Genomic DNA, 17923 nt, shown 5'->3' with positions numbered 1-17923 from the left:
AGAACTCAATTGGAACCGCCTTATAATCGTTTTATGTGTCCAGGTCTTTTTAGAATGAAAAAGTACCCCTTCTTTTCACTTTTCTTTTTTCTTTTTTTCTTTTTTTTTCTTGGCTTTCTTTCTCTTTCACTACCAACCAACACAAACATGCCTGGGCATCTTTTTGTTCACTTTAATTCCCGGAACAGCTTTGTGATAATCTTTTCGACGCATGTATTCCACCCGAAAAAAGGCGAAACCTAACGTGGTTTAATGAGAAGTCTTGCATTTGATCCAAGGAAATCTGTCGCGGATAAAACGGCATTTAAGCGACGAGAAAAAGAATTTGATTAGATTCCATACATATGGGGATGGGGTTGTAACATCAAAAACAGATCATCACCATCTCAATGCATATTCTCCTCGATCATCCGCAGCTCTCGTGCTCACGTTGGGTCAAACAGGTCCAGCACAAGAACAAAATAATGTCCTTCCAAGGTCAATGGTGTCAATTACTTTAATGTGGGCCGTGCTTGAAGTAATAATCCTTTGGGACGTTGAGTGTTGTAACTATGCTCGCAAAAACGCTTGGAGGATGTTGCGGTTTCCTCGTGTGCTCTTGTTTCTGTACTCCTGCAGGAAGTCATCATAGAATCTGCTTGGATTAGATGACGAAACACTCGAATTTTAACTAATCTCTTCATTGTCCAATTATACAACAGGAGAAGATATTCCTTTCCCGAAACATGTGATTTTCTTTGAGAAATCTCAAATAGTTTACACGATTATCCTTTTCTTCATCTCGCGTCAAATTGCAGAGAGAAAATTCTTACATTCCTTTTCCTCAGGCTTCATGCAGAAGTGCACATCACCATCGTTAAACATCAGCTTTTTGAGGTAAGACAGTAAAGAAAAGAAGGCCATAACTTTGTTTTCTGTCTGGTTTTTTACTGTTTGCCATTATGTCCTGTTGCACCCCCCTTGCTTTTTTTACTTTGGCCATGGCCGCAGATGATGTGATGATCAGACATAGAAAAAGTGGCTTTCGTATGGTAGGGATTGCCTACCATCGGTGGACTTACGTAATAAGAACCCGAAAGTGAAATTTCTTTAGAGCAGCAGTGCCTTAAACCCTCCTATATTGGTTTATTGGAAGTACAATTATGTCATTGTTGAGTGCCATGAATAATTTCAGACATAACGGTTGACGGAGTAGGACCGGCAGGCGGCCATTGGTGCTGGTTATGAACTTATGAGGCTCCAAAGGAAAGAAAAAAGGAAAAAAAAAGGCTTAGCACAAGTACTCTCCATGCTATTATTGATTAGAAAGAAAAACATTTTCCCGTTTCCATCCATTAGGGACAAGCGCATGCCCTAGTATGTTATTGATTATGGGTGCACAAAAAGGCCACTCCTTTTTGCAGCTCATGCGTTGCTCGAATTTAAAAAACGATTAGTGCTCTGATAGCACGTCGGAGATGTATAGCATAGGGTAACCAAGCTCAATGGTGTGGATAAGTTCCACTACAGGCAAATCGTAATGAGGTAACTGTTGGATTAAATGCCTTTACAGCTGATATCTTTGGTGTGCTGTCACATGGGATGGACGAAGAATGCAATATAAGTAATCCCTTAATTGTCTTAGAAACCTACATCCAAACCCCAGTGGGAGGGAGGGGACATGTGAGATGGCGATAGCATGTTGATTTAGTTTCAATCCCTAAATGACCCCGGCTCTGGCCTTTGCGGATGGTTCTATGAATCAGGACAAACTTTGACATTTTTGGACCACATAAGTACCTTGTGAGCACATAAGTACCTAGTGACCACCCAATGAGTTGTGAAGTAGAGTGGACATTTGGAGCTGGTATAATTACCAAATTTGAACTCACCACCATGGGAGCACCTAGAGAGCAATTTCATTGAGTTGAACCAATGGAAGCCGTGCCACGAAGGTAATGTTTAGGACCATCAAACTGCCTAGAGAGCAATCCGTTGGAATTATGATCTTTAACGTTCCATTTACCGAAATGGTCCTTTATTTTTTCTTTTTTCTTTTTACAGAAGTAACACTTAGGCTCCTTCTTTATGTCAACCTGAGCATGCGCTTTGCCCTTATCTTTATGCTTGGCATGAGTCTTTTTCCTCCCTTGCGTAGCCAGATGTGCACTCTCTCCCATCTCAGCAAATTGCTTCCCTTCCTCTTGCACACACATGGCCAACTGCTCATTCATTGACTATTTTCTCATTGTGAGTGTTATAAGAGATCTTAAGGCCCCATATTGCTATGGCGGTGAGTTCATAATGAAGTGCACTAGGAAGGATTCAGACATATCAACCCCCAAGTTTCTTTAGTTGCGTCGCGATACCTCTCATCCTCATGATGTGATCAAGTACACCCTTGACTTCGGTCAATCTCATGGTTGATAACCGGGTCATGAGGGCGCTAGCAAGTGCCTTATCTGAAGACACAAACTACTCATCTATGGTTTTCAGCAAATCCTTTACATTATTACGCTCTCCAATGGAACTACTCATACTAGCAGGTAAATGCATCCTTATAAACATCATGCATATGCAATTAGATCGCGCCCACAGTTCATAAAGAGCCACCTCATCCGAAAATGCTAGCATCCGTAGTATATTGATCAGAGGTCTCCAAGCTCGATTAATCGTGGGGTCACACACGCACCATCTACGTGAGATTGTGGAGAGCTTGGAAGGCTTCCGATCATTCTAAGAGTACTTCTTGGAGTCTTGGGTGAATTCCGAATATTGCTCATGATTGTTCGCTAAGCTCGGGATCGTCTAGTGTCTATGTGCAAGTTCTAATTCGGTCTCTCGGATAAATAGTTTAGAATCAATGGCTGGAGGTAATCCTAAGACTTGCTTCTGCTATTAATCGTGCACTCTGTATTCAGTGGGAATTCCAATATTTAATCCCTAAGCAATTGAGATTTGGTGATGAGAAATATATGGATGAGCAAAGCAAAAGTTACGCCATAGATCTAACGTCATCTAGGACCATGAAAAGTGTCCAAACAGCGTCTGGCACATCAGTAACAATAAAATCTTAATAACTATTAAAATACATAATTGTTGGAAGCGGAACGGAGAAATGCGACCCACAGACAACGAAAAAAAGAAGAGATGAACACAAGATATACGTGGTTCCGGATAGGGAGGGTCATTCATACCTCTATGGGCAAAAGAAACACTTCTAATCTTCGCTATGAATGACAATCCCATGATTACAGGGATTTCTCTTGGTTTTTAAAAATATCACAAGATTAGAAATTTTTGCACTTTTTTGCGATTTTACCACGTGAACTCCGTTACATATAACCGTTACACACAAGACTATCTCGTGCCCGAAGAACCTTAAGTAGGAATCCTTACCTCCAAAGTACAAGTTCTCCAAGTCCCCTTATGCAGAGGGAGTTTCGTTTGAAAGGTAACTGAAAGGCTCCATATGGATCGAAAGCATTACAAGCCCTTCGCTTCTGCCATAGATTTCATTAGAAATCCGCTAATTAGATTTTACAAATTTTAATCAGACCTAATTTACATTCTTGGCGCTGAGTTGTGGGCTATAATACATGGCGAATTTCTTCTGAGTTGGGACTCGGGATTTCACAGTCTCATTCTTGAGACTAATTCTGAGGTAGTTTATTGATTCCTTACCCCCACATGATCGTGATTATGGGTGGAATGGTGCTCTTCACTCAGATATAGGTGGGCTTCCTTCGCAGGGATTGGACGGTGACATACATACATACCATGAAGGAATGGTTGCGCTCATTGGTTTTATCAAATAGTGCTCATGTCTTTCCTTCGAGTTTGTCTAGTTTAGATCGTTACGCTCTTAGGCTTGATGTTTCGCTCTTTTATGATGCCGAGGCTCGTTTGGTTTTGGAGTGAAAATATTTTTCACTCATCCCCACTTCACTCCACTTTTTATTTAATTTAACAACACAATCATTATTTTTTTTCTTATTCTTCAATTTTTTTTATCTAAATTATTATTTAATTTAATTTTTAATATTAAATTCTCTTAACTATTTTTTTTTTATAATTCAACAATACAATCATTACTTTTTTATCTAATTCCTCAACCACATTATTATACCCCACTTACATATATATAAATATTTTTTTTTACTAATATACTTATTTGTCTTATATCTATTTCAATGAAGATGAAGTTAAATTTCAAAATTTAACTATATTATCAAGCGGATCTAATTTTTTTATTGCATCCTGGGCTTCGGCCCTTATTTCAAAAAAAAAAAAAGGAAACCCCAACAAGAATAGTAATTTAAGATATTATTGAGAGCAAAGTTATTAAAAAAGAAATCAACTTTTCGGGTCAAAGAGAGTGAAACCACCTAGAAACTAATTGATAAGACCGGCAAGATTAATTTGATCCGTATAATCTACGGAACAGAACAACAAAATCATACAGATTTTTCGAGCCGACAGAACAGTAAAAAAGAAAAAAAAATCTTGATTCCGAGGTTGTCCGGATTCTTGATTCCACGACCCAGCAAGAAACAGGAAAGAACGGAGCTATTCCGTCCAAATGGTGTTCAACAGCGGGATATTGATCAGAGTGATGGACGCATCGGCCGACATCTGCCAGTACACGGCGAGGATCCACGGCCAGGACCGTCTCGAGAGCGGCCAGCTGCTGGATCTCATCTGCTGCCTCCCTCTCCACCACGTCGGCCGCCTCCTCCTCTGCCTCTGGACCTACCTCTGCGTCTCTGCCCCCGACTCCTACTACTACTCCTCCTCCTCTTACTCTGACTCCGACGAAGATGCTGGTGACGGTGGCGCTTCCTCCGCCACCGCCGATTACGTTGTCCTTGACTACGACTCCAACTCCGACTGACTGACTTGTGGGGCGTGAGGGTTTGTGTTTCTTGTACAGTTGACACGCTTGAAAAGCTGAATTAAAGTCTGTATACTTCTCCTGGATTTCGAACTGAAGGAATTGGGGATTGGTGTTGGCTTAACCGCTGGTGGAGATGATGTATTTGATGGTGGCTGCTCGAAATCGGGTTTGTCTTTCGGTTTGTTTCATCGAGGATGTTGGATACTGGGTCATTGACTCATCGCTGGAGTTTGATAGATGAATAGAATACTCTGGTATATTCCTCTCAATACATTTGCATGGACATAGTGTTTGCAAACATGGGAATGATATTGTAGAATGTTTTCGGCTCCTAGGATCTCCTTTCCTGGGGTTATTATCGACGTAGAATGTCCCATTATCCTCTTAGATTGGTGTTTGATATTCGAGGGGAGTGAGTTGATTGATTTGTTGAATCGAGGACTTCAATGTCTGGATTCAATCTCCCTTTTGCTGATTGTAATTCTGTCTGTTCGGTGGAAAGGTTTCAGTTGATACTTTGTGTCCCCTCCCTCATCTCTTTAGTATCACATTCTTTCTCTTGCCCAAGTATATGCTTGTCATAGCAGAGTCCATGTTCCTTATGAAATATAGATGCTTGTGATATGAATTTGAATATGTGAATATGCTGAGGGTGCTTTTATTCTCAACTGAGCAATCACTTCTCAGGAGGAGCATTCTGAGTTGTTCTCTGGTCATCCTTGTGAGGCTTGATTGTACTACTGAAAAATAGTGAATCAAGTTGCTGAATGTATACCCTGACTTCATCATCTTGGTATGGTATGATTAATATTTGATTTTCTTGAACTTGGAGAGTGTTTCAGCACGTTTACCTTGCCTGAATTTGTAAGAATGATGCCAAACCTGAAGTTGATTTCTGCTCTCTTCACGTGATCTTTCAGATTGTTCATTCAGGCAAAACAATTTAGGTTCTTGCATTATTAGAAGTGGAGTTGGAAATAGGCAACTAGTTTGATTATCATCAGAACAACTGATCCTCATAATGAAGATGGTGCAGTTTCAACAGTTAAGGTCAGAGTTCATTTGCTGATCCTTGTGGAATGGCTATTTCCAGTTTTATTATTTTAACGTTTGAGCACTCCAGAAGTGAAGTCTCCGATGCTCGGTTTACAGGTGCTTCAGTTGTGACTTGAGATATGGATTTATGATAGTTAAAGACTTCAATATAAATTTCAGGTTCAGGCTAAGGACAGTTTAAGAACAGATTATAGACTTGTTTCTGCTGGAAAAAAATGATATCTGAGAAAAGGTCTGCCGAAAGTAGTACTGAATCTCCTATGAAATTCTTTCAACCAGATACTGATATGTTGTACGATGGGTTTTGCTTGCATGAGAATTGTCATACGAATACTTTTTGGTAGTTCGCTTTGTTTTTCGTCTCAATCATACGAGATCGCAATCTGTTCGTATGCAAATCGACAAAAATCAAAGTTGGTCTCTGCGGAGTCATGTTTAACAACTTGACTGACTGTACTACTTGTGTTAGCGTGCTTCAGACACAACGAGTAGCCTAAGCAAAGTCTCATTATTTCATGGCGCCAAGGAACCTCGAGATTGCCTTCTATAATTCCTTGTAGTCGATCTTAGCAGCGGAGGGGATGACGGTCTTAGATCCTCAAGATCTCCATGTATCTATCAGCACTAACCCTACATGGCATAATGCTCCTTCCCCCTCCACCTTCCCCCTCCTCCTCTTCCGTCTATTCCTTCCGTCTGTGCACATCGATTTTCCTGCAATTTTGAATGATATATGCACCCCCACCTTTGGCAGCTGAAAACCTTTAGTTGCCATTTCCATCTTGTTCAGCTCAGAAATGAGGAGAAAAATGATAGTTGTTTGCGATGAGTTCTGTGTTGCTGTCCTTAGGCATCGAAATTAACTATCAAGGCTATAGAATTTGGGGCATTCTCCAGTTTGTTTTTTGGCAAATGTTTTTCGGTCGCAGATGAAGATTATGCGTGATTGAGAGGAACGCAATTTAGCTGTGATTGCAGGTGTTTGTGAATTAATCACTATGCTCTTCGAGATTCTCCTTTTCAGTGTATGTGAAGTATCAGTTTGTCGAAAGATTCATGCTTTATTGCTTCATAATATGTCCTGTTAGTTAACGAATTTATGGGAACACAGTATGTCAAACTCCGGTAATCTTGAATATTCCTGTGAATCGGCCGGGAAGTCTTGGTTTTCTTGTTCTCTCTGAACTCGCACTTCAGACGTACTACCAGCAAAAAATTTTCGACCGCACGGAACAATGCCAGTAGATATATCTTTTGATGGGAGGAAATGAGTGAGTATATTATATGAACTCGAGTTTCATTGCTGGCACAGTACACTGATCCCCGACTTGCTATCCATGTGGATGCGGCCTCGAGTCTTTTGACTGGTTGTTAAAGGGGGTCGAAGAAATCATTGAGCGGCAGAAAGTTCAGACAAAGGCTGATCTATCCTCACCTCGTTCGTTATCATATGAAAACGTGCAATGTTCATTAAGAAAAGAAAAAAAGACGAGGAGATAAAGGTAAAAGAGGATCCCATTTTCTTTTCGTTGCTTAGAAATAGACATACTTATTGCTCCTTGATCCCAAAAATTGTACCTCTTCTTCTGGTGGTGTGGGATGCCAATTATATCTTAGCTTGACTAATCTTCATTACCGTGCAAAGTTTCATAGCTTTATGCTTTCGAACTTGATTAGTTAGCAAAACCAAATATCTGTGATGGATATATACGAATAAATCGGGGGCGGACAGAACGCGAAGTTTTGCTTTTGAAGTTAATGATTTGCTTATGACCGTTATTAAGATTAGTACTATCTGAACCCCGAACTTGCTTATCCTCTCTTAAATGTCTTTTGGAATGATCAAGGAATCTGTGTTGTGGCCATATATTGCTGGAGGGAAGAGTGTCGGTGCTCGCCGAAACCAAAATAATTGAACTCCCCAGAACATCAAGACAGAAGAGAGCAAAAGAACTTAAACCTCATCTTCATCGAAGAAAACTTCCAACCTCGTTACTGCACGGTTCGAATAGCTTGATGATATCGGGATGTTACTGATTGCTTCCGAGAACTGTTCATGAACGCGCTCGCGTTGTTGATGGTAATGCACTTCGATCGGAACATGACATCTGATCGTAAAGAGAAGATGACCCCAGAAGGGACCAAGAACGGCCAAGTTGTACTCCTCGTGCGAGTCAAGTGAGTGAAGACCCCCACCACATGAATCAATGCACTTTGTCTGATAATACAACCTCGTCACCCCCACCGCCACTTCTTCCACCACCTGTTTGGTCTCCTTGTCCACAGCACCACCTTCTATGATGTCCCCAAATGGTGCATGTGAACTGCTCATCTCAATCGACTCTCTGCATTTGCACTACTTATGATTGGAAACTCGAAGTTCTCCTTCGATACGCGTGACGGGACTCGGGTGGAAGACCTTGATAGCTCCCTGGATGCGAAAACGAGCTATGGACCGCCAAACTAGAAAAACCAACTCTTTTGGACCTTGATAAGCCCGGAGGGGCCGCATCACGAACCGAACCGAGCCGAGAAGAACGCAAAATCTGGGCTTGGAGCTGTGGGGCCTATGCAAATATTATGATTGATTCAAAAGGGGCAATCGAGAGTGGCAATGAAAGATGGTGATGATCTCTTTTCTGGGTGTGCTGGCCCTTTATGCAACCCAGGGACTGAAAAGGAAAATAAATAATAATAACAAAAGTTGCCTTTTTTATTATGGAATTTTATCTGTGGAAAAAGAAAAATCTCTATAAAGGTTAGTTTTCACGTGATGGGAATTTATCCAAAAAAAAAAAAAGAATTAGAGTGGATTTTTCTGAGATCAATTGAGAAGGGGGGAGAAAGATTACAGTCTTTTTTTTTAATTTATTCTCTATCTTTTTAGCTTATTGAAACATTAGCAAAATCCAGATAATTTTGTGAAGTCTAGACAGCAACAGACCCAAAATTTGGATCGACAAGCTGAGTTCTTAGAGGAGCAAATAAACAGCTAAATTTTTCTAATAAGGAATGAATATGAGTAATTTTATTGAAATAAAAACTATATATATATATATATATTTTAATATATAAGTAGCTAATTTTTTCTAATATGGAATGAATCTTTAAGGGAAGCCACTACCCATTCCAACCTTCTCAGTCCCTAATCCATCCCTAAGAATAGAAACGAATCAGAAGCTCACATCAAATATCATCTTGGATTTTGAGAAGAAGCTGATTTCGTTTCATAAATTTTAGCCTAGTCTAGACTTCTTTGATCTAAGCATATGATCTTATCGAATTGATCCATAGAAAACATTATTTTGTCTCGATCTAAATTATAGAAGACCACCAAAGTCTAGTGATATGGTGATTAAGGGTTGAATCAGTTGTCTTGACATCTCAAGTTTAAGTCGCTTCATATGCAATCAAGTTTAAGGAAAACTTGAACTTGGGGCCTATGGCAGTTGCCTCCACTAACCGCAAGGCACTAGCGCTTTGATGGAGGTTGCGTCCTGTGAGAATAGTTATACCAATTAAAACTATTGAAATTCAGGGAATGTGATTGTTAGTACTCCAAACTCCCCGCTTTTTTCAAAAATACAAAATTATTGAAGGAGCTGAAAACGATTTTACATTATTAAGCAAGATATAAATCTAATTTCTTCCACACTAATTACTTTCATGACGAGTCCAGTCAATTCGTCCCATAATTGTTCGAGCTTTCACTAATTGGATTCGATTGTGTGGGACCTGATGGAAACCAAGACGGCGGTGGCTATGCTGCGAATGAGTATGCAGATGTGACTCGCTCGTCATCTAAGACTGTAAATGTGACTCCTCTCTAATGAATTTTGCAAGCCACTCTCTCTTGTTCACCCTGTCCTCTCCATTTAGTTACCTTCTTTAACCTCTCCTCGCGACATTTCTTATCGACATTTCTTTCGGGACGGTTTTATTACTGTAATTCGATTTTGATTACGATTACGATTTGCAAATTTCTCATTCCAAAAATCAGAAACGGTCCCGGTTCAGACCGAAAACCGTATGCCAATCAATCTAATCTAATCTAATCTACTGATAGAAAGAAAGTTTACGGGAAAGAAAAGGGGAAACCGGGAAAGGAGAAAAGAACACAGCTACGTGTTCGGCCCAGATGAAGAGGAGCAGCTCCCGTCAGTGACCCGCGGGTGAGTTAAGTAACGGCGTCAAGTCCAGTGGTGCGCAACGGCTAGTTTCGCCTTTTCAATAGCAACAATTATGACCACCGGGCGTACGAAGGCCCAGAACTTTGTAAGGTGCTTGAAAACCGCGGGGCCCACCTGATTATGTTGGGCCTCCGTGCACCGGGTTTACACAAGAACGTAAAGCTTCCCTCGGCATCAGCAATAACCAGGAGAGAGAGGAAGAGCTGACGAGCTCTTCAATTCAATTCAATGGTTGGGGGAAGAGAGAGAGAGAGATAGAAAAGAATCTATGCTCGACTTTTTAAAACCTGTTTTTGAATGGAATCTCTGTCCCCAAAAAAAAAAAAAAAAAACAGACACGGATGATGACTCAAATTTGCCCCTATGATTTTTCATTGTATTTTCGACTTGATTTGACCAAAGTAAGAGTATTACGGTGCGTTTGATTTTAGAGTTAAGTAGAGTTGAGTTTTGATTTTAATTTGGCCGTAATGATTGTGTTATTGAATTATGAGAAAAAGTGTGAAAAAGTAATTAATAGTTGAAAAAATTTAGTATTAAAAATTGAATTGAATTGAATTGAATGGTTAAAAAAATTAAAGAAAAAAATGTAATAATTGTGTTGTTAACTTTTGTTGTGCAGTGAGTAGATTTAAAGTTAGAGTTAAAATTTTAAAAATCAACCTTAAAATCAAACAAGTTATTAATCTTCTTATCTCTCCTTGATGATAATTGAATCAAATTTATTCTTACTTACTTGCTATACCACTGCAAATAATGATGATTTAAAGTTTTCCTCTTCGTGTTAGCTATGATTCAGATTTTCCTAAAGATGTATATAGAAATCTAGTGCATAAGTTGTATCTGGTTTGATTATTATTCAGAACCATTGTTATCAGAACCGGACCGGACCGGCCGGTTCGACCGGTCGGACCGGGAACCGGCACCAAGTCCGGTCCGGTTCGCCTAAAAACCGAAATGGCAGTTTTGAACCGCCGGACCCATTGAACCGGTCGGTTTTAAGCAAAATTTCATTAAACCGGCCGGTTCTATGGGTTTTTATGGGTTTCCTATTTAATGTAAAAATTGGTTGGTTGTATAAGGATTTGAACTCATGACCTCTTACTTTTCATATTAACATACTACCAACCAAGCCACCACCACTTTTTTGTTCTTTTAACTCTACTTTTAAGTACTTATTAAAATAAAATATTTATTTTGAAGTAAGAAATATTAAATATAGATACTTTCTTATACTATTGTTATATTTCTTTAAAATCATCATACTTTTATCTTAATTATCATAATTTTTTTAATAATATGAATATTTATTTTATTTTAAATAAACGAGCGGTCCGACCCATCGAATCCCCGGTTGGACCCATAAACCCATGACCCCGTACCCCTTCCGGTTCATCATCCGGTCCGGTTCTGATAACACTGTTCAGAACCCTTATTACTGATGGATCATTTTCTTCTCGGTCAAATTTCTCTTCCGTGTCATTGCATTTTTTAGGGGGAATAAGTTACCATTTTAATTACAAGTGATTATTATATGCCTAAAAACCTTACAAAATTCTCACATCCGATAATATTGGACAGGGAGGAACTGGTTAACTTTTTTTATCCTTGACCCAAACGTGATGCGAGATTGTTTCTTAATTGCTTTTGTTTAATCTTACAATCTCGGAAAGGACCAAAAGATTGGCATAATCGGCTTCTCTCCTAACTACCAAACAAAATGACATGAAAACCTTTTATTAGTTTTTGTTTTTTCAATCAGCCGAAAATACTTGAAGAAAAATCTAATAATCAATAGTAATGCAGTTTATCTGAAATTACATGATTTGATCGATTGTAATGTCGCATTAATCTTATTTTCTATTCCCATTTTTAATCTTTACAGTTCACAAATCGATACAATGTCGCTCGCCTTATGACAATGTCCGGTGATCTATACATAAAAGTGCCAAATGAGCCATTAAATTGCTAAAATATGTCATCATCTACAAAATATAGTTTTCTTTCTATATATTTTTAATTTTTATGTTCTCCAAATGAATATAAAGTGAACCTTTCGTTCCTTGTGTAACTTGTGTTGGCCGGTAAAGGGATGAATAAAATATGTACTTGACCATTACCAGAAAGAAAAAAGATGTGTTTGACCACTCTCTTAATTGGGTGTCTAAATACTTTTTTTAATTATGTGCATCGTACTATCAAAATAGAATAGTTCACGCCTCTTTTTCATAATAAGATTTTAGATTTGACTCTTGCGAGTAAAGAGAATTTACGATTGAAAGAGTTTTATTTTAAGCGAACTAATCTGATTCAAATCTGAAATAATCGACACCTAGTTGAATTCTCAAATACGATGTACTGCACATCGAGGGGGAAAAAGAAAAACTCAAGAAGCTCAGCAGTAATTTTAGCCTTCGAAAATTATCAAATATATGTATAATGTGATCATTATTTTTAAAAAAAATATCTTTCTTGGAATAATTATACTGAGATGCAATAATGTACACATAAATAAATAAATAAATAAATAATTGAGTGAATAGATGAGGTCGTGGAGGGGACGCCACGGTGTAAAACGATTCGCTGACTCGTGCCTGCCCACTCCGTCAATAAAAGTGGCTTTATGGCAGATGGAAAAGAATTTAATTTTTTTCTTTCATTGGATTCCCTTTCAGTTTCATATCATGGAAAAGCGTATAATTATTGTATATATATCATACAAAAGTTCAATAAAATATTTATCCAAAAAAAAAAGTTCAATAAGATAGCAAAAGAAATAAAAGAAAAACGGAGAGAGGATTAAAGATGTTATTTTGTTTCGTGCATGAAATCAACTAATCGATGATGAATCGTCCTTCCAATTTTAACACCAAATTTTGCCCCTCCTGTCCGAGGAATTTGTTTGGTGAAAGTGAAGTTGGGATCCATACAAGTTTCCTTGCATGAAAAATAATTTACACCCGTTCGATGTTAATCCATAATGCCCGACTTCCGTCCCCTACTATATGAGATGCCGAAACATTTCGGCACATGCACATGCACTATGCCCCCAGGAGAGTCGTTGCCGCGGATCCACGGCCCTCTGCAAGTGAATATTATCGAATGCATGAGTTCCTTTGTATCATAAAAATCAAAACTTGATGAAGTCAAACACACTCATATGGAACCATTTCCATCTCGAAAATAGAAACGGCAATGGAATTGGGACGAAATTGGTATACACTCAAATAGCCTACTTCGAATAGATTCTCCAATTCCGATACCGGAAATACATTTTCCTTGGAAAGAAGGGACCATTTTTTTTTCCCCTCGAACAGATGGAAAATTGATCCCTTTTTTTCCTCTCTGTAGGAGTGATTCATAGATCGATGAGCTTGAGTGGACATAGACACGGGCAAGAAGCGATGGCAGTTGTCGGGGTGAAGACGATGGAGTCGTCATTTCCCATATTTGAAAGTGAGGGGCAAAACGGGAAGTTCGAGTGAGGGGCCCTGCCATAAGGACAAAAGATTTCCTACGCGAAATGGGAGGAGGGGGCTGTGCTCTCTGCTCTGTGCTTGTGTCCGACTGTGTGCGCGTGCTGCGTTGTCGTGCAACAGATGACACCATCGGTCCTAAAATCCCTCCTTTTCCCATTCTTACCCCCAAAGGACCCCAAAAAAGATTAACACAAAGGACATTTGCTATAAATAATCAAATGGAAAACGCCCCATTAAAGCTCTCTCTCTCTCTCTCTCTCTCTCTCTTCTGAGTGTGTCCCTACTCACCGGCGCAAGAGAGTGACCGAGCTAGTGAGGGGGGGGAGCTCGAACTGGCTGTGGGTTCCTTGTGGGCAGAGGGCTGTCTGAGATTTTGCCTTTCTTCTTCCCACATTTCTCTAATAAGGGTGTGAGAGCTTGTGGTCTGAGCTTTGCAGTTCCATCTGCTGTGCTCTTTGAGGGATTTTGCTCTGCTTTTTCTTTCTGGGTTTTGGGAGGAAGATTCAAGAATGAGGAGGGATCGGCAGCTCAGAGCTGCAGCCGCGGCGGTTGTGTGCTTGCTGGGTCTGGTGTCGCTGGCCTGCGCCGGGAGGGTCGATGGCGGTTCGAGGCAGAAGCTGGAGGTGGAGAAGCACTTGAGGCGCCTGAACAAGGCCCCTGTGAAAACCATTAAGGTTGTCCCTTTTCGTTTTCCCCTTCCTCCTGATTCTTGCAGTTGTCTCTAACTCTGCTTGCTTTCCCTTTGAATGAATGAGTGAGGAAGTCCCAACTACAGCTGACCTTAGTCACTGGATGGCATGATTGCATTCTTTCTCTCCTCAGAAAAGAAAAAAAAATGATTACTTTTTATTCAGTAGTGTTTGTTCTTTTTCTGGGCTTCTCCAAGATTTGTATTTTCCATCTTAGTATGCAGATTATGTGAAGGATTGATGGGTTAATCATCCTTCTGTCTGATGGGTTGGGAGAATCTGAGAACGTTGGTCTTATAATCTTGTGGTTTGGTCTCGCAGAGTCCCGATGGGGACATAATAGATTGTGTCCACATCTCTAAGCAGCCTGCATTCGATCACCCTTTCCTGAAAGACCACAAAATTCAGGTACCCATCTTTCCATTTCCGTCTTTTTCATGATCTCAAGTTTCTGATGTGTGACACTTGGGGTTTGTTCCTATGACATTCAGATGAGGCCTAACTATCACCCGGAAGGGCTGTTTGATGAGAAGAAGGAGGTGGCTGCAGAGGCCAGAGAGAGGGAGAATCCGATCAAGCAACTGTGGCACATGAACGGGAAATGCCCCGAGGACACAGTTCCCATTAGGAGGACAAAGAAAGATGATATCTTGAGGGCAAGCTCCATGAAGAGATACGGGCGGAAAAAGCACAGGACCGTCCCTGTCCCAAAGTCTGCTGACCCTGATCTCATCAACGAGAGTGGCCATCAGGTACATGTGCATTAGATTCTTTCTGAGGCTTGCAGCCACGTTGAACTTTTTCTTACTATTATTTTTCTGTTCCCTGAATTTTTTTTCTTTTCTAGTCCTTTCTTTCTTCTTTTCTTGCTTTTGTTAAGATATTGGGATGTTCCTTAAACTTTGTTCGGCTTTATTATCTGTGAGCAGCATGCCATAGCTTATGTTCAAGGAGACAAGTTTTATGGAGCAAAAGCCACCATCAATGTATGGGAGCCAAAGATACAGCAACCCAATGAGTTCAGCTTGTCTCAGCTCTGGATCTTGGGAGGTTCCTTCGGTGAAGATCTCAACAGTATCGAAGCGGGTTGGCAGGTAAAATCTTTAAATACTATCTTACCGGAATCGCTACGATTCCCACTTGGTTTTCTTATATAATGGTGCTGTGATTCCTACTTGCAGGTCAGTCCTGATCTATACGGTGATAACAACACAAGGCTCTTCACTTACTGGACTGTAAGTAGCTTCCATAGCACTTTTTACCGGGCAAATGTCCAAATTTTACGAATGAGTTGTTCTTGTTCGGTGTATTTGATAAATGTCTGGTTTTTGAAACTCTTTTTCCTGCAGAGCGATGCATATCAAGCGACAGGTTGCTACAACCTCCTCTGCTCGGGCTTCATTCAGATCAACAGTGAGATAGCAATGGGAGCAAGCATCTCCCCTGTCTCTGCTTATCGAAACTCGCAATATGATATCGGTATACTTGTCTGGAAGGTAAACTCCCAAGGCCATTAAAATGTGCAGGGCCAGCAACATTTTTATTTTAAGTCTAGATATTGAAAAGGAGACAGAGGAGAGTGTAGGTCATGTTGCCAAGAATACTTTGGGACACGAATTGAGATTGTCCTTTTCTGTAGAATGCATAAATAATTGAAAAATGGTGCCCCTTGTCAACACTAGAAGCCAGAACAGGACCTATGTGCAACTCTCAGAGAGGATTCTTAGAAGCATCAATTTTTTGTTTAGATGTTGCTAATCTTTGTCATGTTCTTAATCAGCGCCTTCTAGTAGTAATCTTGATATTTAAGTCAGTGTTCTGGCTCCTAAACAGGACAGAATATGGAGTTGTAGAACCTTTTAGGTTTGTCTTTTTCCGTTGTATTGTATTGTATTCTTAAAATTTTTAACTTTGAAACCTTTTTGCAGGACCCGAATGAAGGGCACTGGTGGATGCAGTTCGGGAACGACTACGTCCTGGGCTACTGGCCTTCCTTCCTGTTCTCATACCTAGGGGACAGTGCCTCGATGATCGAGTGGGGAGGGGAAGTTGTGAACTCGGAGCCCAACGGGCAGCACACCTCAACCCAGATGGGCAGCGGACACTTCCCGGAGGAAGGATTTGGAAAGGCCAGCTACTTCAGGAACATTCAGGTCGTTGATGGGTCAAACAACCTCAAGGCACCCAAAGGGTTAGGGACCTTCACCGATAAGTCCAGCTGCTACGACGTTCAGACAGGGAGTAACGGGGACTGGGGCCATTACTTCTACTATGGAGGCCCGGGCAGAAATCCGAACTGCCCTTGAACAATTACGACAGCCCTCTATATACTCACTGTTTTCGGTTATAGGAGGTCCGGGTAGTCAAACGGTGTCCTGTAAGCGGCTGGAAGTTTTTGTGTTGCACATAGAATATATCGTCGGTCCATGTTAAGAGGGGTTGTGACTTAGGAGGGATGACCAAAGTTTCTCCACTTACGTCTGAAAGAAACGGGTCATGGTCCCCTTGCTATCTCTCTCTTTGTATTCTATTTGTTTGTTGGCTCCTCACTTGGGAGTTGACTGCTTTGTTAATGAATGAAGTAATCTAATCCCTTATCTTCACAATCTCATCTAATATCAGTACTTTCCTCTTTGCTTACAATCTCTCTTTTTTGCTTTCTAACGTAAAATTACGATATGCCTTCAGTTTGTTGGCTGAAATAAATTACTGCTCGAGCATCGGCTTACTATATCCTTTCATTCGTGAGGACTTGGGATCAAAAAATGTCTGCCTGGATTAGATTCTCTCGACATGTAGGGGCTCTAAAGGTCACCAAGATCAAGCTATTTCGACTTCCACCACTTCAAACCCATCATCCGGAGCCAAACCCCATGCTTACCCCGATCATTCGGATTACGGGTATCGAACTATCCAGTATGTTTCACAATCGGGTCGAAGTTCGGGGGATGAATTTCTGCAGAATCATTTCGAGAAGGAAGGTGATTGAGCAGAAAGGCCCACCTCAACTTCTTCCACTTCCACCATTCCCCACTACCAATGAAAACTACATATCAGCACCATTTGTCAGTTTCTTCTCCATTTCTTCATGAACTTTGGCTATTTCTGGTTTCTTTTTTTCCCTGTGCTCATGACCCTTTTGAATTTAATCAATGAATTCAATCAATGAATTGTTTGTTTATTTGCTGTTTTTTTTTTTGTTTATTTGCTGCTGTTTGTTAACAGATGAAGGCTTTTTTGCCCTGTAGGGTTGGTCCCTTGGATTGAAAGGGTCATAAAGTCCTCATTTCTGGGATGACTAAGTCGAATCTATATGATGTTTTTGTTGCAGTCACTTTCAAACCACCCACCTAGGATGTGTTGTCTGAGGACATAGTGGGAAGAAAATGATTGACAGTTGTTTCCCAGTTCTCCATGTCTTAAATTATGCCAGTAACTATATCTGTTGAACCGACAACTCGAGCCTGATTCGGTAGACAAGCAGTTCATCGCAGTTCAAGTTGGACATTATTAGGAGAAGCGAGGCCCTCATTGTATCTGACGCGTCCAAAGGGGTTTGCTCGCCTCCCTTCTCTCTTTCCATTCACCTTAACGGCTTATGCAAGACTTGACCTTGCGAACCGTGGTTGCCTT

At 40.4% G+C, this 17923-nt stretch overlaps 2 protein-coding genes across 2 annotated transcripts; both read left to right on the top strand.

Annotated features, from left to right (window-relative positions):
• Nucleotides 1-4402: 4402 nt before the first annotated feature.
• LOC116201836 lies at nucleotides 4403-5695 on the top strand. Its single transcript, XM_031533261.1, has one exon. The coding sequence runs from the start codon at nucleotides 4562-4564 to the stop codon at nucleotides 4871-4873; it is 312 nt and encodes a 103-aa protein (XP_031389121.1). The 5' UTR covers nucleotides 4403-4561; the 3' UTR covers nucleotides 4874-5695.
• An 8137-nt stretch (nucleotides 5696-13832) lies between these two features.
• LOC116201539 lies at nucleotides 13833-16901 on the top strand. The gene is made up of 7 exons (XM_031532801.1): nucleotides 13833-14275; nucleotides 14612-14698; nucleotides 14782-15042; nucleotides 15220-15384; nucleotides 15472-15525; nucleotides 15640-15786; nucleotides 16219-16901. The coding sequence occupies exons 1-7, from the start codon at nucleotides 14111-14113 to the stop codon at nucleotides 16594-16596; spliced, it is 1257 nt and encodes a 418-aa protein (XP_031388661.1). The 5' UTR covers nucleotides 13833-14110; the 3' UTR covers nucleotides 16597-16901.
• The last annotated feature ends 1022 nt before the right edge of the window (nucleotides 16902-17923 follow it).

This window comes from Punica granatum, chromosome 3 (genome assembly GCF_007655135.1).
Source record: "Punica granatum isolate Tunisia-2019 chromosome 3, ASM765513v2, whole genome shotgun sequence".
Lineage (NCBI taxonomy): Eukaryota > Viridiplantae > Streptophyta > Magnoliopsida > Myrtales > Lythraceae > Punica > Punica granatum.
This window is presented reverse-complemented; position numbering and strand designations above follow the sequence as displayed.